The 23200-nt window shown below is 52.8% G+C and overlaps 1 protein-coding gene across 1 annotated transcript in view; it reads right to left on the reverse strand.

The window, feature by feature from the left end:
- The window catches only part of COL13A1 (collagen type XIII alpha 1 chain), a 78007-nt gene that overhangs the window by 54171 nt on the left and 636 nt on the right, over positions 1-23200 (reverse strand). Inside the window, exons 2-10 of the mRNA XM_037497686.2 lie at positions 21037-21072; positions 18224-18250; positions 15874-15924; positions 8544-8579; positions 7740-7766; positions 6700-6726; positions 2207-2233; positions 2087-2113; positions 1278-1304 (exon numbers count right to left, since the gene is read on the reverse strand). Coding sequence (XP_037353583.2) covers positions 1278-1304; positions 2087-2113; positions 2207-2233; positions 6700-6726; positions 7740-7766; positions 8544-8579; positions 15874-15924; positions 18224-18250; positions 21037-21051 — 264 coding nt within the window. The 5' untranslated portion in view covers positions 21052-21072. The remainder of the gene's footprint in view (positions 1-1277; positions 1305-2086; positions 2114-2206; positions 2234-6699; positions 6727-7739; positions 7767-8543; positions 8580-15873; positions 15925-18223; positions 18251-21036; positions 21073-23200) is intronic.

Below are 23200 nucleotides of genomic sequence, written 5' to 3' on the forward strand. Positions count from 1 at the left end.
GCTGGGGGATGCTTTCTTTCGGTAACATAACAATCCTGTGAGCCCATCGTTTCAAATAAACACAGCTGACCTTCTATTATTGTATCAGGATCAGGCTGGCCGGAAAACCAGGGCCCCTGCGTTCCTGGAGCACATGTCACTGACAGGCCTGCTCTGTCTGTGCTGTTGCCGGCCTAATTTCTCTGCCCAGGACCAGCCTAGCCTGGGCCTCAACCCCAGCCCACCTGCTCATGTTGAGGTCCACTGAGGCCTCTCCCCGGCCTGGAAGCCCAGTGGTCAGAGTCTGGAAGGACTGCTGACCTTAAGAGGGACTGTATCTGCTAGCGAGGTCTTCCCGGTGACCTTCCGGAACTGTCCACGCAATCTGGCTTGTTTGTCTCCATTTCCTCAATCCCACCACCAGGGCCTGCCTGGGGCAGCTGAGGGTGTGGCAGTGTGGGCGTGCATACAGTGGGGACTGTGTGAGTTTCTGGGCACAATGAGGCCCATGACAGGGGACTATACACCTCAAGATTCTCCCCACCCCCTGCACCGCCCTTACTGCCCCAGCCTGAGAGAGGTAAGGATGATCCACAGAATAAGGGGCATTTTTCTGGTCCCAGCTCACTGGGGGTCTCCCTGGAGGAAGCAGTGCCTACCTGCACCCTCCCTGCCCCGGCTGGTGGCACAAATATCTAAAGGTTCCCTGGTGGACTATAGCTGTCTTCTGGGTTCTGCTTCCTAGGGTGCATGGTAAGGAAATGGAAGGAACTGGGTGCAGACTGGGGTGAGGGTAGAACATGGGAGACCACCCAGCACTGAAATCCTCCACCCACCCTGACTGGAGAAGGGCTTCCACTGTCCTCAAAGAGGCACAACAGACTTTATGCTTGAACTGAAATAGCATCCAATCACCTGCCGCCGTCAAGGTCATCTGAAGTAATGACTAACCCAAAAGTCCCTCTGAAGGAGGCAGGCAGGCCAGCAGACACACACACACACACAGTTACACACTCACCGGCAGGGATTCCTACGAGCCACACGGCCTTACAGTGAAGACCATGTATGGAGGGGAGGGCTGGCCAGGCCCTCGGAGGCGCACAAACAGTGTACATACTAACCCCGCCACCCCCCGGGCACAGCGGGGGGCTGTGCCAATCACACGCCCAGCCGTGGGTCTAGCTGTTGAGCAAAAGGGGCCAGTAAGTGCTGGGGGCCCCTAGGAGATGAAGCTGAGCTGGGGGCTGAGCCTCAGGGGTGGATCAAAGGGTCCTGCTCAGTTTTAGGGGCTCACTTACCCGGTGTGGGTAGTCTCCACACTGGCCCTGGGGAAAGGAGGGAAGAAGAGGACTCTGTTAGACATTTGTTGGGGGGCTGTCCCTCAGGGGTGCTGTAGGGACTCTGGGAGATCACCAGCCAGCTCTGGTCCTTGTCTGAGCTCTGTGAGGCAGGAGAGTGGATTTCCCCCTTCTTTCCTGGTTGGCATCAGGGAAGAAAGCCCAAGTCTACAGGGAAGTGGCCTCTTGTAGCCTCGGACAGGACTCCATTGCTGTGTGCCACCTGCCACAGTGGCAGAGTCAGGAGCTATGCTCCTTTTCTGGCTGGAGTGTCTTCACCCTCTGGTGGGTCCACCTAACAGTCCTGGCCAGGCACACCTGGAAGGGGCAGACACTGAGGTAGGATGTAGGCCATGGAACCCTGAGAGACATTGTCTCTAAGCTGGGGTGCCAGGCTCCTGTACCATCTGCCCAGGGACAAGCCCATCAGAGGTTCTGTCAAAACACAGGGGGCCAGGTGAGTGGTTTATAGACACCTCAGAATCCTAGGGGCTCATGGAGGTGGGTGAGGAAACATCGTGAGGGTAGCAGACTGGAAGAGCAGAGAAAAAGGCTGAGAAGGGCCAGGGTCAAGCAGGCTCCCTACCCAAGAAGAAAACATTGCCCAGAGACCAGAGTCTTGTCCCTTTTCTCTCTCTCTGACCACGGCCCCATGGGGACTCCTATTCTGTTGATAAAAACTGAACTGAAAAATATCCACCATGGACCTCTTTCTATCTGCTGGGAGGCTCTTCCCCAAGATGAAAATCCTACAAAATCTTCAAGCTTACCTTTTCTCCTTTTTGTCCTTGAGGTCCCTAGGAAGAGATGGAGAGGAGCATTAGAAATGAAGGTACGAACACAGTGGCCCAAAGCCTCTCTGGCGGGGAGCATTAGGATAAGGTACCAACCGGATGTCCTCGGGGACCCGTCAGACCCTGTGGGAAGGAATCACACACAGGTTAGTTGTGAGAAGAAGGTGCCAGAACTGTAGACTCAGGGCTGGGCAGGGATGGTGCTAGAAGCAGTGCTTGCAGGTGCTTTATAGAATGTCCAGTTCCGAGTACTGAGCTCCATCAGCTACAGCCTGGCCTAACTGTGCCTACACCAGTCAAGGTGGCTTGGCCTTGACTCAACTTCCTTACTGTCAACGGTGGGACTGGGAGGCCCTGTCTCTGCACATGGCCCTGATGAAGAACAGGTGCGGTCCTCCATGGATCCCCAGGAAGGAGGTATCTACAGTCAGGTGTTGCTCTGCTCCTGTGGGGCGCGCCCCGCCCCCCAACACACCTGTCTTCTCGCAGAATGAGGAGGTAGGAGAAAAGCCTCCAGCAGACACTGGCATGTTATATTTTCTATCCTCCTTTTGCCTCAGCATGAAACCCACTGAGCAAGAGGGACTCCTGGGTTGGAGAGGTGATGGGGATGGGGCGGAATGGGAGGGATTTCGTTCAGACATTTAGGGCTTTGGAGAAAGAGAAGATATAGTAGGCTGGGAACTTAAGCCATGTTCTGGATCTTGGGGTTGCCTCCCAGGTTGTCCTGTTACATTCTCAGGACTGAGGAAGGAAGTTGGGCTTGCATGGACCCTTGTTCTCTGAGGAGCACCCAGCATCCAGCTGCTCTCTCAGGAGGCTGAACTGAGTCCGGCATTGAGGAGGCCTCATGGCTGGTGTGTAAGAAAGAGGGGAAAGAGAGGTTTGTCATGTCTTGAGACCCACTTTGAGGCAGGCTTTCAGTACGTGCTGCACTCACACCCACACTGGCCTGTGAGGAAGATGCTCCACTCCCCAGATGAGGTGATGGTGACAAGGTCCTGCAGCTCAGAGAGTCATGGCACTGGATGAGAGCCCAGGCTTGTCTGACCACAAGGGTCCAGCTGTTCCCACTCGGCCACACTGTCTGAATTGGGCAGGGCCTCAGCAGGAAGGGTTTCTCAGTTTGGACAGAAATATGGGCAGGGCCCCAGCTTTTGGACCCCTGTTCTAACCACCATCCTGAAGGCGTGTGAGGACCCACCTGCTGAACTAGTCTCTCTGGGGCCTAAAAACTCAGGATCCCCATGGAGCAATCCCTTTGGGTGGGAAAACAGCCTTTCTCTTGCCTATAACTTGCCAACTGGACCCATCTCCAAACTGGGAAATTCCCAGGAGGTTGCTGGAAGGGGACAAGTGGCTTTGGGACAATACATGGGACGCCCCAGCCCATGTGGCTGCACAAGTGCCTTGTATCAGGTTCAGCAGAATATGATGCACAGAGCAAGAAGTGTAGGCCAACAGGTCACCCTGCCTCAGGACAAGCGGAGTGTGATGGGCAGAGCTGAGGGAAAGGTTGAGGGGAAAGGGAGGGGCTGAGAAAAGAGCACAGAGGCACAGGACTGCAGAGACGGACAGGATTGAATCCAGATGTCCCAATCGGAGATCCATAGGACAACTTTTGTGGAGACATTTTGTGGGTGCCACATAATTTTATTACAATTACTTGCCAACATGTAAGAGCAAGAAATGCAATAAAAATCTAGATTTCAAGTTTCTCTTAAAAATTTCAACGTCCAGGGCCTCCCCTGGTGGCGCAGTGATTGAGCGCTGGGCTGCGAAGATGCCCGCAGCCTCTGCAGCACAGGTTCGATCCCCGGCCGCTGGAGAGGGTCCTACATGGCGCGCAGACCTCTCCTGCTGCCTGCTGCTCCCCTCAGCAGTGTATTTCGTCAGTCTGCCTGTTCTGTTCCCCGCTCTAGCTCTGGTGAATTCTCTCACCCTCCCGTGCTTCTGGCTGTACCCAGTGCTTGTATAAATAAATAAATAAATCTTTAAATAAATAAATAAATAAACAAATCTTTAAATAAATAAATAAATAAATAAAGGTTAAGTAATTATTTAAAAAAAATTTCAATGTCTATTAATACTAAATGTTAATTGCCTCTAGCTGGAGCTCAGCTGTCCCTTTAAGATGGGGCTGGGTGCTTGGCTGCTTCCTGTGCACTGGGTTCTGTTCCGAGTGCTTGGTGTGAGTGGACGCCTCCTGTCCTTAGGAGTTATCCTGTCACTGTGAGTGGTGGGACAAGACATGGAGTCAGAATCCAGCCTCTCCTTTACAGCACTCATGGGACTCCCTTCCCCTATCCTGTCCACACCTTCAATCAGGTTCTTAGAGCTACAGTGAGGTAGGTGGGGCAGTGGTGACCCTTTTTTGACAGTTGAAGACACAGGTTAAGCATATGAAGGTAAACCTTAGCCCCCATGTGGGATGCCCGGCAGAGGGGAAACCATCTGGGGAGGGAAGTGGGTGGGAGACAGACAGATGATAAGCAGGCCAAGATAATTAGACAAGACAGCATGTTGAATTAATAGCTCTGGGTTCCTGTGCCAAGCCAAACAGGAGTCTAATGGCTCTGTGGCCTGTCAGATTTTGATGGATGACTATGAAGCAGACAGGGGATTTGTCACACTGATGGGGCTCATGGGAGATGGGATCACCACCACCCCACACTTGCCCTGCCGTCAACTTAGCTATGACCCCCAAACTCATGCCTTGACTTCCCCTTTTGTAGAGAGAGGATAATAAGCCATTATGAGAGTTACAGAACAGGACCTAGTTGGTGACCATCATTATTATTTCTGGGTTGCCATCAGCACCCTGGCATCCAGAACCCTCATGCCTCTATGACAACAGCAGCATGGAAGTTTCCTCCTGCCACAATTCCTATACTTCATATATATGTACAGCATACTTAGGAACAGGGTCAGGAGAGCAAGAAATGCATTTGCTGTAGAGGTGGCCACGAGAGGGAGGAAAGCAGGCCTGGGGGATCTGATTCACAAGCCAACTTTTCTGCCAGTGTCCTCCAGTGCCTCACTGCCCTTCTTCTAGTTCTTTAGACATTTCAAGAGCTTTCCTGCTTCAAGGCCTTTGCACGTGCTGTTCCTAATGTCCAGAATGCTCCTTCTTGTTCCCTTTTCTTTTAGTTAAATCCTCATCCTTCAGGTCCCAGTTCAAGTTTCTTTCAGGAAAGCTGTCTCTGCCCCTCAGCCTGGGAGAGGCTGTTAAACTGAGGTTTTTCAGGGTATCCGGTATTGCCTTTTGAAACACATGTTGCCAAGGCAATGTGTTAATGATGGGTGATTATATAAACACTCATTAGAATGTGAACCGTGTCCGGTCTATATCCTCAGCACCTGACACATTGCCTAGCACACTGTAGACACTCAATACACATGCATTAAAGGAGGCAAAGTGATAAAGAAAGTGAGAGGGAAATAAAGAGGAAGAAAGGAATACATGTGGAGGGAAGGAATTTAAGAAGTAGGTTTGGATCCTATTCTAGATACTCCCTAGCTGTGTGACTTCAGTTAAATTACTTTAGCTCTCTGAGTGTCACTTTCCATAGCTGTCAAAGGGGATGCTAACAGGACCTGGAGTGCAGGCTACACTGAGGATTAAATGAGATAGTGTGTGTAGAGTGCTTAGCCTGGTGCCCACCACATAGAAGACCTCAGTAAACCTTAATGGATTCTGAGGCCAGAGGAAGCTGAGTTGTTGAGGGTCTCATGGCCAGTTTGGGAGAGCTGGGCTAAAGTCAGGTCCCCATGGACACTCCTTGTGTCCCTTTCCATCCTCAAGGTTACCCACCTCCCTTCATGGAGACTATTCTGGCTTCACAGCCCTGGCAATGATGACCCACTTGTGGAGAGTGTCCTCACCCCAGGACTTGGAGCAAGGCATGGGACAGACCCCAGCTGGACAAGGAGTCTCACATGTTGCTCTTACTGGACACTACAAATACAGGGCCCTTCTGCCAACCCCACAGAACAGGAACAGGAGGTGGCCCCTCACAATGTAGTGAGACCACCTTGGAGGCAGGAAGTCATCCCACCCCAGGGCCGCCCCATCTGCTCTTCATGACCATTGGTCTTGCTGGGAACTGGTCTCTCCCCTGGACTGGCAGGATCCTGACAGGAGGAGGCCTTTTCCTTCTGGAAGGGGTGACCTGGAGGAGACTGAAGAGAGCAGGATCCTTCAAAGGGTCTGTAGAAAGTGATGGGGCAATGGCCTGCTTTCCCAGCTGCCCACAGGGGATCAGGCTAAGGAGAAAAGGTTCTTTCCTAGAGAAAATTCTGGGTGGGCCCCTATGCCCTGGGGTGAGTGCTGCACACAGGCTAGTTGGAAGGCACAGGCGGTGGCAGTTGGGAGCACTGAGCAGGCCTCTGGCTCCATGTGACACTGGCCAAACCTGGACTCTCTCTGGACCCCCATTTTTTACTTTTCTGGTGGGCAACCCCCCCACCCCACATTGATGTGAAGACCCAGGCGGGGTGTTGTACACAGCTGGGAGTGATTTTAGGGCAGCCACTCTCACTGTCCCTGTCAGCCCCTCTCATGGGAAGGAGGAAAGCTGGGGTCTTACCATCTCCCCTTTGGGTCCAGGGTGGCCCTGGAAGAAGAAAAGCATGAGTGCCAGGTACATTGTCTGTGCCCCAGAAGCCCCCCACCACATCTGCACCACCCTCCACCACTGATTGCTCATTTTGCACTTTCCTTGCTTGCACGCTCGCCTGCTCACAGCTCGTCCACCTGGCCCTTGACCCTCCCGCTGCTCTTTGGGCTTATTTAGCAGCTCCCAGCCCTTGGAGAACAGAGACATGAGGGTGTCTTTCTGGACCTCAATCTCTGCCCCATCCCTACTCCCAGGGCAGTCTTGAGGGACACTGGGTCCTGTGAGACGAGGGAAATGACCTCCATGGCCCCTTGTGTGCTGAGCTCTGGCTGCAGATGAAAGGTGGGGATCACCTCATCTGAGAGCCGGTGGGGCTGGGCTTGGCACAAATGCCTTCACTTTTGGGGCGACCTCTGCGGGCACTGGAGGGGTTTGCTCTCTTCCAGCTCACTCCTTCCTAGGCATGGGGACGGGGTCTCCTTTCCTCTGAGTCTGGAGCCCAGTCAAAAGGATTAAAGGGAACAAAGAAGGCAGCTACTGACTGGGAGCAGTCTCCATGTGGACTTGGGCAGGTGTGAGGTCTCAGCCTGGATAGGAGGCCATATGGAGAATGGGGGTGTGGGGGTGCAGTGGTGTTGGGGAGTGAGGTCAAGTATGGGAGCGAGTGCACAGGTTGCTCTTAGAAAATCAGGTTGAGCTCTCCCTCTTCTTCCCCTAGCTGCTCCCCTTCTAGGAGTGCCCCAGAATCTCCAAATTCTAGGGGTGGCTCTGGCTCTAGGCACTGAGAGGCCAGGTTGGAAACTGTGGACTCATGCCTGGGGAGCCCCAGGGTCAGGAGCAACACATTCAAATGGCTCCTCCTCCCCTTCTGGGGGGCAATGACTTTCTGTGTCAGTAACACTCACTCTACCTAGGGGAAGGAATCAGGGCCTTGCAGAAGGCCTAAGACACCAGGTTGGTGACCCTGAACAGGGAAGGGGAGATCCCACAGCTCAAGAGGGTCCACTCACCAATTTGCCGTCCAGACCAATGGGGCCCTGAAAGCAAAAAGAGGCAGCTGTGAGGACTAAGCACTACAGGTCTGTGCCAAAGAGACAGCCTGGGCCAGTGGGTCAGACTCAGCAAGTTAAGGTTCAGCGTTCCCACTGGACTACTTCCTGGGCATGTGACCATGGTGAAGCCTAAGCCACAGTTTCCCATCCTAAAATGGGAGTGAGAATAACAGAACCTTCCACCAAAGGTCCTTGTGAAGAGGGACCCAGGCTGGGGAAGACCCTGATGGGTGGTGGTCACCATTTTGACCAAGGACCTCTCCCTCCCCCCTAGAGGAGAGTGGGCAGTGTTTCTGTAGACAGCCAGGGCCGGCCAGCACCAAGGCCGGAGGAAAAGGGGAGCAAGTTGCTATGCTGCCCTTCCTCTTCCAGCCTGTCTCAGCCCCTTAGGCGAGGGTCAAGGGACACCCAGATGCCACCTCGCTGCCTCCCCTAGAAGCTCCTCTCACAGCTAGGGCACAGTCGCCTCCCTGCGAGGCACCAACTCTGTTCCAGGCTCCGTGTCCTGCTCGGCTTACCAGCAGTGACTTCACCTGCCTGTTTGTGACCTGCTGCCTTTATTTCCCTGCCCTCTCTTGCATTATAAACCAGGTGCCGACCTCTCTAGGCAGTTGCTCCCTTTGAAAGGCTGTGGGAGAGGGTCCGTAGTGACCTGGGCTTGGAGGGCAACAGCAGCTTCTGGGCTTGAAGCTTAATTCACTTGAGGTTTAACTCAGCCAGGCTCAGGTCACCAAGTAGCCTCGGCCTTCCTTCCCCACTTACCGGAAATCCAGGGAAACCTCGAGTGCCCGGCTGACCCTGCAAAGAAGGGAGAGCAGTGAGGCTGGGCAAGCAGGAGCCGAAGTGAATCCTTAGCCCCCGCCGGTTCATTTTTGCCCCCAGAGAGCCCCCGCTCTCCAGTTCCTCTGGAATCACTCGTGGGAGAACCACGGTGAGGTGGTTGTTGGAGAGAAAAGTGGGAAGCAGCATGTCGTAGGAAATCTGGGGGTGGGGGAGGAAAAGGAGGCGGCCAGCATCCTTTGGGTCCCCCTGGGCAGCAGCCCCAGAGTGCACCTCGCTGCCCTGGAGCCTGTGCCCTTCAGAATGTAAACGGGATGGAGAGCAGCCACAGCAGGGGCGAGGCACACAGCACACCGCGCCCTTCCTGTGTGCAGTCATTGCTCAGGGCCACATATCCCGGGACGGTTTGGATAGCAGCAGATCTCAGAACTTGACCTTTGAAGTGTGTGTTTTCAGGTCAGGGCAGGCCAGCCCGCTCACTTTCTTCTACCTAGCCAGCAGGTCCTCCTAGCAGTGGGGTCATCTCTGGAACCCCTGATCTTTAGGGACACCGAACAATTCATGTTTGTTTTCCTGCAGGGAAGACTGGAGGTGTGGAGTGCAACTCAGAGCGATTTTCAGGTTGGAGACAGGAAGCGGGCTTGCTGGTCACAGCCCAGTGGTTATGGTCAAGGCTGAGGACTAGACAGGTTCTGAGGTTACAAAGACACGAGGCTGTGAAGATCAGGGTCAGGGAGGGCTGACCAGGAGGTCCAAGGTAACGGAGAGATAGAAACGTGAGTCACGTCACTCCTTTCTCAAAAACCAGCCAGGGTTCTTCTAGTTACAGTCAAGGTCATCCTCCATCTCATCCTGACTCAACATTTAGCTCCCCTTTCCTGCCTCATGGTTCCACCTACTCTTGGCTTGGGCACACCAGCTTACCGCCTTCCCCTAAATGCCCAGATCCTCAGCATGCCCAGCTCTTGGCGTGGAGTGTCTCCTTGACCAAGACAACCATATTCTCTTCCCACACTTGGCTTTTCTGAGTCTGGCAGCCTGAGTTCTAATCCTGCCTCACCAGTGAGGGCTGAGTGACTCGGAACGAGTTGCCTGACTCAGTTTCCTCTTCTAGAGGATAGGGAGAGAAGCACAACCTGCTAAGGTCATTGAACAACATTCAATTCTGTTTGTGAGATCTATTGAATTGGTAGCTGCTATCACTGGGTGTTTGTTGGGTTGCACAGAACCGAGGAGCACCAGAACATAGCAAGGTTGCTTTTGATCTAATGTGTCTTAGCATTCATGGCGGTTTGTCCTTGCCAATCAGGAGTTTCAGAATCAGATCCTATCTAGAGGAAGACTTCTCTGGATCCATCTGCTGTGAACCTGAAACCTCTCCAGGATGACTGGATCCTTCTTGAAGTCATGGACGTGTGTGGACAGAGGCCTCTGCTCCAGGGACATGACCGGGTGGGGTGGGGACACTGCCGTCAGGAGGGAGGCACTGGTAGGTCGGGAAGCAAGCTGGAGTAAGCTGCAGCCTCAGGATGGGCTGGTGGCAGGCATCCAAAAGCACAGGAGGGTGGAGATGCCACTCATATATCAGAAGGGCCGGGCCTTCTCTCCTCTCAAGGATAAGTGTTCCTAAGAATAGCATTAAGGAGAAAACCCGGAAACCATGCATGGTAACCCTGAGACCTCCCCGTGTAAACTTTCAACTATGTTGAGCTGAGAGGCCTAAGAAAAGGTCAGCAGGAGCAGATTCCAAGAAACATCTTCAAGCCCCACTCCCAAGAATGTTTACACGGTCAAGATAATCACACGGTTTGCTAATTACAGAGCCTGCCTTGGTAGCAGGATGCATGGCTCCAACCTAGAGCCAAACCCAGGGCTCACCAAGGCTTTTTTGGGGATCTTGGGGAAAATGTTGTCATGGACCAAGAAGAAGCTGGAACTCCACTTCTTGGAGAGAGTGGGCCTGGGCAGGGCCCTTGGAGACATTTGGAACTGAATTTGAATTTGCATCTCTGCAATCACATGCTGAGACAGCTCTTCTGATGTTTATTGGCTCATCCTTTTTATTTGCGGATGCCAGTTTGTATCTATACTGACATTTTCTACTAGGTGGTGTGTCTTTTTTCCTATTGATTTGAGTAGAGCTTTTGGTCAAGAACAGCAACTTGTCAGTGTTGTAAATATCCTTTCCAGTTTTACCTTTGTTTTTTTATTTATGGTATGTTTTCTGCCATATGGAAGTTTCAAGGTTGTCTTGACAATCTTACCCATCTTCTCCTATGGCTTCTGGGTTTTATGTTATGTTCCAAAGAACCTGCCCCAGTTAAGAAATATAAAATGCTCCTGCATGCTTTGTCTTGGCATTTTACGGTTTCATGTTTTATTTAAGTAGTATATTCATTTGCAATTTATTCTCATATAGTGAATGAAGTAGAGGTTTCTGCATTTTTAAGAATTCATTTTCATTCATCCCAGAAACATTTTCTGGACAACTTAGTTTCTCTTTCTATGGTGAAATGAGACCGAGTGCGTTTGGCTTTATTTCTGACTTCCTTCGTCTGTTCTATTTGTTGTCTTAATTGCTCTGTGTTTATATCTTGATATTGAGCAGAATGAGCCCCCCTCCTCCTCATTCCCCTTACTCTATTTTCCAGAACTTCCCCAACATCCTTAGAACCTTATTTTTTTTCCAAATGAAATTGAATTATCTAGTTGGACTCCCAACTCAATCTAACTCCTAATCTAATCACTGGGATTAGGTCATATTAAATTTAATATTAATGTACATTGCTTCATGGATGAATAGTATGTCTTTCTATACAGGAATAGGGAATAAGCTTTATATTTCTCTATTCAAGGCCAGGATGGAGAGAAGCCAAATACATCCCAGCAATTTGGAAGTAGACCCCCCATGTCTATTCCTCTCCACCTTCCTCTTACCTGCATCTTGTTTGGGGAAAAGAAACACAGACAGACAGAAGGTTCTGTTCTCCCTCCCTCTTATCTGGCCTCTGCAGGAGGCTCAGTGGTGCGTCTGCCCAGAGCCTACTTCATTCTGTCTCCCACACTCCAATCAGTGTTGACCAAATGAGACTCTGCTGGGAAATGTGTAATCACTGGCTGGGCTGGGAGAGGAGAGCCCTGTTCTGTGCAACATCGGCCGATTTCATGGTGCAAGGACACCTACCATGCCCAGTTCCAACAAGATGCCACAGAACACAGGATTGGGCCAGGGTGCACCTTCTGCTCTGGTGGGCCTGTGAGTCTACTTCCACTCACCACGCGCTGACTTCCAGTGGCAAAGGGAGGAGAAGACACCTCCCTGGACGTTCCAAGGACGTCTGACATGCATCACGTTCTCCCTTAACTCATCTTCCCAAACAAAAATCTCAGCACCATTCAAGTCAGAAGTGTGGGCTCATTTTGAACTCTGTCCCCACTTTTATCATCACTGCATCCTGTAAATTTCAATTCCAAAAAGTCTCCCCAGTCTAGCCCTCTCACCACTCCTGACTGCATTCTTGTCCAGGCCTTGATGGAGCAAGTGCCTTCCAGCTAGAGCCCACCTGCAGCATCTTCTGAATATTCCCCCCACTGAAGCAGGGAGAATCAGCCTTTCTCTGATCTTGTCCTCTTTGATCGAATACAGCTCTCCACTGTGCTCAGGAGAAAGTCCTGACCCTCAAAACATCATAAGCAGGTGCTTCAGGGACCTGCCCTTGTCCACCTGCCAGCCTTGCCCCTCACCATCCTTGTCCTTGCTTTGTTCTAGAAAGACCTGTACCCATTTCTCTGGTAGTTTACAGGAACCTCTCCTGCCTCTAGGGCTCATGCTTCTCTACAGGCCTTGTTACCTGGGTAACCACGGTACGTGCTTGCTTATAGTTTTTCAATCCCTTCCCCCAGAAGCCACCTTCACACCTGCATCTACCCCAAGAGAGGCCCTCCTCTGTGTCCCCACATCTCCTGCTGTGCACGTCCTGGCTGTGCACCAGCTACACTGCAATAGTCTGTGGCATTGCCATTCTCTGCAAAGGGGCTGCAATCAGATTTCCATTTGCTGCCCAGCACATAGCATGCACTGTGTTGCATTTAGCAGCAAATATTAATGGACTGAATAAGCAAAATTCGATATACTGTACATGTGGATTCACTTGCTTAGGCTGGGCAGTGGATGAGGTCCAGAAACTCAGACAGCACCTTCTGGCCCCTGAAGAGAAGCTCCCTGAAGATGGGGGGCATTTCCTAGTCTGGCAGATGACCTTCCCAGTGCCTCTTGGGCTAGCCAGCATCTGGGGTCCTACCAACCTTTCAGTTTAACAGGGCACATTGCTCTAGCATCTTGCCTGCACGTCAAGTGACACATCCTTCTCTAATGTACCTGGATGGGTCCCCCATTGGTTTGGGCCATTTGTCAAGCTCCAAGGGAGGTGGCAGGTGGCCCAAAGAGCAGCAACTCTTGTTCTTGCTAACAGCATTTATTTTGGGGCCTTCCTGGCTGAGTGGAAAGCAACATGGCTCCCATCATCCCCGCAGAGGGTTTGACCACTTGACCTCTACCCCTTAGTGAATAAATGTCCCCTTTTCTCCCCAATCCTGTGCTCTCATGAGCTCTGTGTGACTCCCCAGGAGGAGCTTGAGTGGGTTGCCATGAATCTAGTGAGGAATCAGTAGGGGTGGCCTCAGCCATGTGGGTGATGGTAACCCATGCAGGCCCAAGTAGGAGAATGGCGGGCTTGGTCCAGCCTCCTGGTGCCATAAAGCCTTCCCTAGCACCAACAAGGCACCCACAAGGACAGTTTTTTTCTCCTTTAGGTAAATATCCACTTAAAATAGTATAACTTAAGGGCCTCCCTGGTGGCACAAAGGGTTAAGTCTCAGCACTATGAAGCTATCTGCGGCCACTGCAGCACAAGTTCGATCCCCCAGCCAGGGAGCTACCCACATGGTGCAGCAGACCTCTCCTGACTCGCCTGCTGCTCCCCTCAGCAGTGTGTTTGTCAATCTACTTGTTCTGCTCCCCACTCTCTCTGGTGAAGCCTCTCACCAACCCCACCCCCACCCAGTCTACACCCCAGCTCTTGTATGCATAAATAAATAAAATAAATCTTTAAAATAGTATAGCTTAAAACATGGAAGGGGGCATTGGAGCAAGAGTGCTGACTTAGGAATGAGGCCCACTTGGCCCAACCCAAACACCAGCACTAATTCCAAACTCCAGACTAGCAGGATGGCCATGGACGTTAGGAAACTGTTTCCTTCTCTGTAAATGGGCTGGCGGGCCTGCATCACAGCTCTCTTGGGAGGACTGAATGAGACAAGGGTCTTCAGCATCGGACCCACGGCTGCCAGGTGCCCAGGAGACGGAAATAATCATGTTGCCCGAGTAGGTGGTCCTTCTCACTGCTGGGATCCAAGCCAGGTGGTAGATGTGTCCCTGATTAGGCTTTTCATGCTGAACCACAAGCCAGGAGCAGAGGCAGACCACTGCCCTAAGCATATTCCAGAAGCACGGCCATTTCGACCACTTTTAAGCAGTGAAATGACATTTGCTGCTGAAAGAGTTTCAGAGCATCAACACAATGAATCAGCTGTGGTTTCCCCCGGGGGCAGACAGAGATGGTGGCCAAGGGCTCGCGCTTTGCGCTACACCCGTTTTAACAAGCCTGCCCTGGCTCAGGCTTTGCTGTTAGAACCTGGGGACTGTCTTCTTTCTCTGTGACCTTCCTGTCTCACAGTAGTCCTCTGACTGGGCACTACTTGGATTCAGGGTACCTACCTCACAGGAACCCCAACACACAAGGTGACTTATAGCCCATCGGGGCAGCAGCCCTGTGAGTCCAGAGGCAGTGGCCAGTTACCTGAGGCTGGTGGTCGGCTATGGCAGAAGACCTGGAGCTGCACGGCCCAGGCTGGGTGACCAGCACAGCCACACTCTAGCGTATGACCTTGGGCAAGTCACACAACCTCTCTCTGCCTTGCTTTTCTCATCTATAAAAAGGAGGTAGTAATGGGATCTACCTCTGGGTTGTGAGAATTAAGTGAGTTTAAACTTGCCACAGAGTAAGTGCCAAAGATCTGTCCTTAACCTTATCATTATAGTCTGAGCCCAGAGGAAACCTTCACATCCTGCCTCCAGGATTTGACCTGTCTGCCAGCCAAGCCTCCTGCTCCCACCATCCCAAGTCTCCCAGCTGGGTCTCCCTCTCAGTCCCCACCTCTGTCACAGCCTGTCTGCTGGAGCCTCATTGCCCCCACCCTTGCATGTTACTTAGCAGTTTGCCTCTGACCCTTCTGCCTAGACTGTGGGTAGGAGAGACGCCTGCTTCCTTGGATGTTTCTATTGAAGGCAGAAGGGTGAGTAGGCTGGGCCTCAGCCATCCACTGGGCTAATCTAAGACTACAGGGGAGACATGGGAGCAAGAGGTGAGCCACTGAGAACCTGTTGCTGTGATCCAAGCCCTGGGTGACAGGGTTCTTGGGTTCTAATCCTAATCCCAGCTTCTGTGTGGGTCCCTGACCAAGTCTCTTCTCTCGGGGCCTCAGTTTCCCCTTTTGAGACCACTGTGCTAGCCTACCACCAAAGTCCTTCCCACCCTGACATTTGGTGATTTTATGGAAGCCCTGTGTTTTGGCATCTTTAAGGAAAAACAACTAATCCTCCCTTCTATAGCCACACTATCTTCCTGTATCATCACCCAGGTCCTCCTTTTGGTACTTAAGCAAGCACATCTGAGGGGACACATCACTATTTCTCCAGGGTCCCAGGCATTGGGTGGAGGGCACCACCGGACACAGGACCCAGAGCTACACACAAAAGGAGCCTTTAAGGAGGAGCAGTGGGTTGGGCCTTTGCCAAGACCTGGAGTGCAGGTTCCCCGACCTGGGTCAGCGAATCTGGATTTCAGGTACCTGCTCCATGGGTTTCCGGAAACAAGGCTTGTCCCCTGGACAGCTGGAGCACACCCAACTACACACACACACACACACACACACACACACACACACCCGTGAAGAAGAGCCAGCACTTTCTCTCCTTTGTCTGTAAACAGCAGGGCCACCTAGCAGCTGCTGCTGCTCTGTGGCTGGAGGAATGGCTCCCGAGAGCCCTCCCGCGAGGCTGTAATGGAGGTATATTTAGTCAGGCCGCTTTCTCTCACATCAACAGCAGCACTGAGGCCCGACCTGGTGACCACATCATGTGTGGTGGCCGCCACACCCAGGGGCCAGGCCAGGACTTGTGTCCCCTCTACCCCCAAGCCCTTCTCATTACCTCCCCCAGCCCTCGCTCCCAAGAAGAGCAGAAAGCACTTACTGGAGGGCCTCGGGGACCAATGATGGACATGCCTGCGTCTCCAGGGGCACCCTGTGGGAGAGAGGAAGAGAAGGGGGGCAGGGGCCGGAGGGGAGGGGCGGGGGGGGGGAGGTAAAGATGAAAGAGAGGAACTGGCAGCGGGGGAGGAGGGCAGGTAAGGGGGGCGGGAATGCCCGAGGACAAGAAGTGGGTCCAAGGATGCCGGGGAAGATGAGGGAGCCAGAGGGGAGGATAAGCAAAGGGGTGAGGGGGTTAGAAAGGATGGAGACAGGCAATGGGGAATCAGCAGGAATGTAAAGGGGTGAGATGTGAACAGAGCGGGGAAAGGGGGCGGTGGGTCCCCAGGCCAGAGAGGGGAGAGTGCAATGGTGGGCAAGGAGGTGGGAGGGAGAGGCCTCCTCTATGACCCTCTTGGGACACTTTCCCACCCGCCCTGACCCACTCAATTTTCAAAGTCCCCGAGGTCCTTCCCCACTCAGGTGGGGTGACAGCTGCCTGCCTGGGCCCAAAGCAGAAGGCGCAGATACACACTAGTGTGGGCCCAGCAGCCCTGAGCCTGAGAGAGGGCTGGCGCTGCCTCAGGCTTCCTGGGCCTGGTTTGAGGGTGATCTTCAGGGGTTGATCTGGGGCTGAATTTTTAGCCCTGAGAGGATGGTGGGTGCTGCCGGGCTGGAAGCTCAAAGTGCCATCCAAGGTGGCTGAACTGACGAGCTAAAGACTTGCGTGTGCGTGTATATGTGAGAGGTAGAGAGGGGTGACGGAAGAGGATGTAGGGTGCATGGAACACAATCTGGGGATGAGAGGAGACGCTCTGGCAGAGCTGAGACTGTGCAGCTGGGAGGAGGGCAGGTGCCATGTGACCAGCAGAGGCAGGTGAGGGAATGGAAATGCCCGGGGCCCTCGCGCCCGGGTCTTGCTCTGCCGGGCAAGTCAGGGGAGCTGTCCTAGCCCACACACCTCCTCTGTGAGCCGAGATTCTGTGAGCTGCTCTGCTGCCCTTACAGGGCAGGGGATGTAGATACATTTTGTAAAATGGCATGCCTCAAACATAGGTGAGGGTTAATTTCAAATTATTATTTATGCCACTGCAATTACACCATAAGTGTAATACAAGGCACTGTAGTGTGATGGTTAAGAGCCAGGATGCTTGGATCTGAAGTTCAGCTGTCCTTCTGGGAAGGACCTTGGGCAACATAACCTCTCTGCCTCAGTTTCCTAATGGTAAAGAAGGGATGTAGGACCTGTTTCATAGGGCAGCTGTGGAACTATCATGGGCTGGCAAGTATGTTATTGTCCTCATGCACTAATTGTGTCCCCTGCCCTCCATGGGCAGTTTGGATCCCGGGGAGAGTGGGCTGGCAGTCTCCATTCCTTTTGGAGGTCAGCATGGCCCGGTGGCTTGAGACCCGAGCCTTGGAGTCAGACACACCAAGGCTCTTCTCCAGCCCTATCACTTTCTGCTGGGTGACCTTGGGTATGTGACCCTGCCTCTCTTTGCCTCAGTTCCCTCTCATGTAAATGGGGATATGATGGGTAGGGGCATGTCAGCGTTACTTGGGAGAACAGAGGCAAACACTTAAAACTGTGTTTGACAGTTAGGGTTCAATTCATGGCAGCTACTGTTATCATTGCTGCCATTATTATTTTGGAGATCGGGGACTCTGTTGCAGAAACACACACTGCAGTGAACAGCGTGGAAGTCCGACTGGCACCAGGCAGTCTGGCTTCTAGGTCTTGCTCATCATCATTGCTGTGGGGCCCTGGGCAAACCCCACCCCTTCTCCCAGCCTCCTTTTCTATAAAAGCAAGCTGGTTAGATGTGCTGCTCTTTGTAGTCCCCCAAGAACCCACCAGGGTTGATGTTCCAGGAAGGGCTCTTGGGGCTTCTCAGGAGGCTCTACTCTTCCACCCTGGGAGTCCCCCCCAACTTTTCCCTGCAGGGATTCTCTCTGTGATGGCCCAAATAGAGCTTCAAAGTCTGAAGGCACCATGGAAGACAGGGCAGGGGGGTTAGAGCCAGCAACAGAGAACGGTGATTGGCGTGGGGTGATGGCCTGAGGCAGGGAAGCAGAGCTGTGAGGCCACATGCAGCCTCAGTGGGGCAAGGGAGACCCACTCAGCCAGAGAAGCTGGGACCTTAGCCTGGGAATCTCAAGACTCCTGCCCGAGGTGTGGAAGCTGTTAGGAAACTGGGTCATGAGCGGCTGTGAGGGCAGAGCAGTCGGGCTGCACGCTCTCCTGGGGCCTGCACGGCAGGGGGGCTGGGACAGCGACCTCGAACAGCCTCCCCCTCCTGAGGCTGACGTGGAAGGGCAGCCTGGAGCAGAGGCGGTAGGAACTGTGGACTCACCTTCTCGCCTGGTTGGCCCTTTACTCCCTAGGGCAGCCACATGCAACACGGGGTGCACGGAAGTGAGGGAGGGAGAGAAAAAAGAGATCAGATGAGAGAGAGGCACACACACAAGAATCTCTGTTAATGGCACTAGGACCAAACAAAAGAAATTGCCGTGAAATAAGAAGAAAACAAAACACAGATGCTGACACATGACATGCCCCGCATCCAACAAGCACAGCGTGTGGACGGCCGTTTGCCTCACGGTCTGGCCCAGCCAGCCCTTCCAGATAACTGGGAGGGAAATAGCGGCCCTTCAAAGTGTCTGTCTGTGTGAGAGAAAGAGTGTGTGTGTGTGTGTGTGTGTGTGTGTGTGTGTGTGTGTGTGTGTGTGAGAGAGAGAGAGAGAGAGAGAGAGAGAAAGAGAGAAAGAGAGAGGGAGAGCTCCCAGGAACCCCCACCCTTGTCGTGGTCCCAGATGGCTGGGTAATTTGTGGTGGGGTTGGAGACTTCCCAGGACTGCATTATGAGGTAGAGTCTAGGCTGTTGGAAGGTCTAGCTGAGCACCAAACACAAAGATTTGCCAGATCAGACACGCTAGGAGTCAGGGCTAGCCAGGCAGGGCATGGAGATGGGGCCAGATGCAGAGGAAACTGGGTAATACCCTGGGCCTCTGTAGCCACAGTAATCAGTATTTACTGCACCCACATCCACCCTACTCCGTAGAGGTGCCACCTCTGGTGAACTAGGAGAACAAGGAAGGCAATTCACACCCACTGGCCCCCCCAGTCTTATCAGGGGGCTCACACTAGGCTCCTACTAGGCAGCCAAATGGGCCCATTCTCACATTTAGAAAGTGCAAGCAGCAAGAAAACCCCAGTGTGGCTTGAATGCAGCCTAGTATAGAAGGAAGTGGGGAGATGTCTGTGGCCCTCCTTCCTGGTGCCTCTACTCTGGGTCAGAACTAGGCTCCCAGGGACACCTCTTGGGGGATCTGACCACAGGCCCAAGAGGGAGAGCAGGAGGAGGAGGGCCTGGAGGGTTGCTTGCATTCTGCCTCCTTCCCCGCCAGGCTTCTGCCCTGAGGGTGGGGACTCCTGAAGCTTACCTGGAAGGAGCAAGGACTATGGTATCTGGCAGTCAGTGTGGATACAAAACCCAGCCCCACCCCAGTCCTGGACAAATTGAGTCTCAACATGCTCATCAATGAAACGGGGACTCAGAAGGCTGTGGTGGAGCATATGCCTGGCTTGGGCCCACCTGGGCAGCCCCTGAGAAAGGCCAGCTCAGTGACATTTCCCTGCTCTGCCAGGGAGGCACCCAGAGGCTGGAATCAGAGAATGGAGCAGAGACAGAGGCAGCAGGAAGTCCACAATGCTGTGGACTGGACAGTGGTGAGAAGACCTCACATGGGCTGACCCAGGGCCCCCAGCCTCCACTTTGACAGAAAGCCGTGGGATGGCCCTGGGAGTGCAAAGTTCTGTGACATGGAACACTGGTGCTGAGCCTCTGAAATTTCCTGGGTTCTAGGCCAAAGCCCCATGGCTTCACCCTAAGGATCAGACCTCCTTAGAGCTGTGATGTCAATGGTTGATGGGGAATGACGTCATCAGGTTCAAGTGCATGTTTGGAGAGTCAGGTTGCCTGGGTTAAAGCCCCAGAAGAAACCGAGGTCACCTGACCTTGGGGAAAACAGAACATCTGAGCTTAATTTTCTCATCTGAAAAAATGGGGTTGAAATGGTTTCTACCTCTTGCAGTTCTCATGAGAACCCAGTGGGGTTAATGGGCTCTTAGCGTGAGGCCCAGCCCGTGGTTAGCATTCTCAAGTGTTAGCTGTGACCTGGATGCCCTTCTCTTCGCGCCAGTATCACACCAGGAAGCAAACAGCACACAAGGATGCCACACACAAGCCTAAGGCCAGTCCTGCCCAAGAGGTGTGGTCAGGAGGCAAAGCAGGAGTGAGCAGGATAGGTGGTGTGGGGTGGTCAGGGGAGCCCGCGTGGAGGTTGAGGCTGATGACCAGTGGGGAGTTACGGGTCAATGGGGAGAGCAGCTGGGGCCACATCCTAGACTGGGCTGGATGGTGTTTGGCCATCAGTGCCTTAAGCTGCCACCAGGAGCCTCCGCTGTCTGTTCTAGCCCCTCTGAGACTTGGAAAGACTCTGGTGCTGGAACCTCAAGGCCAAGGGCCATGATTCCATTTTGGAAAAATACTCTCCCTGTGAAACATTCTTGCTTCCATTTCACCACCGGGGAATGGCAACTGCTGGAACTCTCAGACCCTGGTGAGATGTTGGAGGCATTGCCTGGAAGCTCTGTTTCATCCCCTCTGATGAAGCGTCTGTCTAGGGAAGGGGTGCCAGAGGCTGGCTCCACTGCAATGCTGTCAATGTTGGTGGCATTTCTCACCATATTTTGCTGCCCTTGCTGGGACATGGGTGCAGAAATAGCTGTAGATCTGAGGGTGAGAGGCCAACCTCGGGGGCAGGGGAAGGAGTGGGTGGGAATCCTCTCAATGTGGAGGTGCTCAGCTTCGCTCAGTATTGGTGGGCGAAGAGCTTTGTTCATACAACTTTCTTGGGTCTTTCCTTTGCCACAGCCACTCTCTGTCGAGTTAAGCCATGTTGCAAAGATCTGAAGTCTCTGCATAAAACTTTTTCGCTTCTCCTTAAGCCTGTTCACCTCTGAAGAGGACTCTGACAGGGGGAGGAGAGGTCCTGTCCCCTCCCTGACGCTGGGCTAAGTAACACCTTGCCAGGGTTTGGGGGACAGGCCAGCATGGAGAAACAAGCAATGGCCACCCAAGCAGGTACAAATGTACCAACTCACCACACGTCCAGGCATCCCAATGGCACCTTTGTCCCCCTGATGAAGGAGGCAGAGACAATTAGATGTAACTGGAACCAGGCCAGCCTGTGAAGGGCCCCGTGTACTAGCTGTGTACCCAATACCTGGTTCGCAGGGCAGTTGACTCAGTGCCCAACTGTCATGCCTGTGAACTTGCCCATTCAACTCCTGTGGACATCAGCAAGCAAATGTCCCTACCACTGTCTGCACTCAGATGTGGGGTTGTGTCTCATGAGGAGTCCAAGAACCTTCCTCCCTTAGACCTCTGTTGTCACGACCCATGCCAGCTATGACCAGGCGGCTTGACTTCCGGACACGGAGCAGGGCGAGGCAGCGCCTATGCAGCAGATGGGTGAACGCCTTCCCTAGGTCTGTCGCTGCCAGAGCTGGGAGCAGAACCACGCTCCCTGGCTCCTCCTCAGGTCCCCTGTCTGAAAAGACTATGGGCAGAGTTCTACTCCATGCCCCTCCTCACAGCCACCCCCTGGACAGACAGGAAAGACCTTGAGCCATGTGGATTCAGCCGCATCACGAGTTTCAGATGCTCAGAGAGAATCGCTTTATTTTGTAGCCAGGGATTACATCTTCCCACTCTGGAAATCAGCTTATTAAATCTTGTTCCTCCCACTTTGGTAGAAAATATTTTTTTGCAATCATACGTATGTAGACATCATAAAATATGGGGTGGGGCCTGGGGTCTGCTTGGAGGCTAGAAGAACGGGCAGGAATGGGAGCTGAAAGTCAGATGGTGTTTGTCTCGGCTGCTGGGCAGGGCAGAGCTGGGCTCATGGGTCCCCTGAGGGTGTGGGCTTTCCTGGGGTGATTCTATTGGTGCTGCTAACACCACTGAGGCAAAATGCCTTGAGGGACAATTAGCACCGCCCCCCAGGTGTAAGTGGATGTGCCAAGGACTAGCAATCAATTCTGAAATTGGGCTCCCCTTAACACATACATCAACTGTGTTTTTGAGTGAAAGGTTCAGCCTGTTCTAAAGAGTGGCAGGGTAGCGGTATTCATTATGAGCATTGAACTGTTTCCTTAACCTCCCTGGGCATCCATGTCTCGCAGATCCTCCCTTGCTGGGAGGATGCCAGAGATGCTGTCTCTGGAAAGCTAGGTCTCCGGGCCTGGAGCCTGCTGAGTGGCGTTTTGCTGTGCCTGTAGGTGGTAGCTCAGCACAGGCACAAGCTAGTGCATTTTATAAGTGTGCCTGTACTTCACACTTTCTGTGTTTCATAGGAGCCAACATCAACAAATCTTTTCATGGGTCACTCCCAGTTCCCTTGGTGTGGAGGGATAAGCAGGCCCATGAGCCATGGATGAGTGGTCTGCCCTTAATGGGGAGCATACCAAGCCCACTGGAGGCTGTGACATCCCCCAGCCCACTCACTCTTGGGCTTTTGAATGATATTTCAGGATGTGTGTTTTGGTGTCTTTTTAAGAACTAATGTTCTTTGCAGTCCTGGCCATAAAACGCTCTGGTTAGGGATAGGCGTGGAGTAGCCAGAGCCTGGAAACTATGTCAGCAGCCCCTGCTCTGCGAATTGCCCCCAAATGCTTTTTAAAGGTGGATGTTTTCAGAAATAACAAAATCTGCCCACGTTCCCCCAGTCATCTGATTTCCCCCTCTTTGGATTTCATGGGACCCATTTACCCATCCTCCTTTGCTTTGGGGCTCATACTTAGAGGGAGAGTTTCCATTTTCAAGACTAAACATTCTCCCACATGCATTTCATTAAAAAGTCACTGCTGGACAGGAATTCTAGAAGCTATTAGATTAGCCAAGAGGTTACGGTGTAATTCATGTCCAAAGGAGGAGTAACTGGGGCAAGAGAGATGCACAGAAGGCCCTGGAATCCAATGGACATGGCCTTCGGCACAGGGAGACTGGGCAGCCTAGTGCCAGCCCAGCTCACCCTCCATACCCCACCCTGCCCCTCTAGCTGGCCATAGCATCTTGCCTGAATCACTCTTCACCCCCATTGCAGGGTCCAAGGTTTCCATTACTTTGCTTTCCAAGTTTCACTCCACCGAGCAATGTCTAAGAAGACTTTAAAGATGACTCTCAAACACTGAGCATACACCCCAAGAAACAAGAGTCTGGAAAAGTGTGGTAACATGGGTAATCAGGCAAGGTATTTTTTAT

This window comes from Talpa occidentalis, unplaced genomic scaffold (genome assembly GCF_014898055.3).
Source record: "Talpa occidentalis isolate TD23 unplaced genomic scaffold, MPIMG_talOcc4v2.1 talOcc4.8, whole genome shotgun sequence".
Taxonomy (NCBI): domain Eukaryota; kingdom Metazoa; phylum Chordata; class Mammalia; order Eulipotyphla; family Talpidae; genus Talpa; species Talpa occidentalis.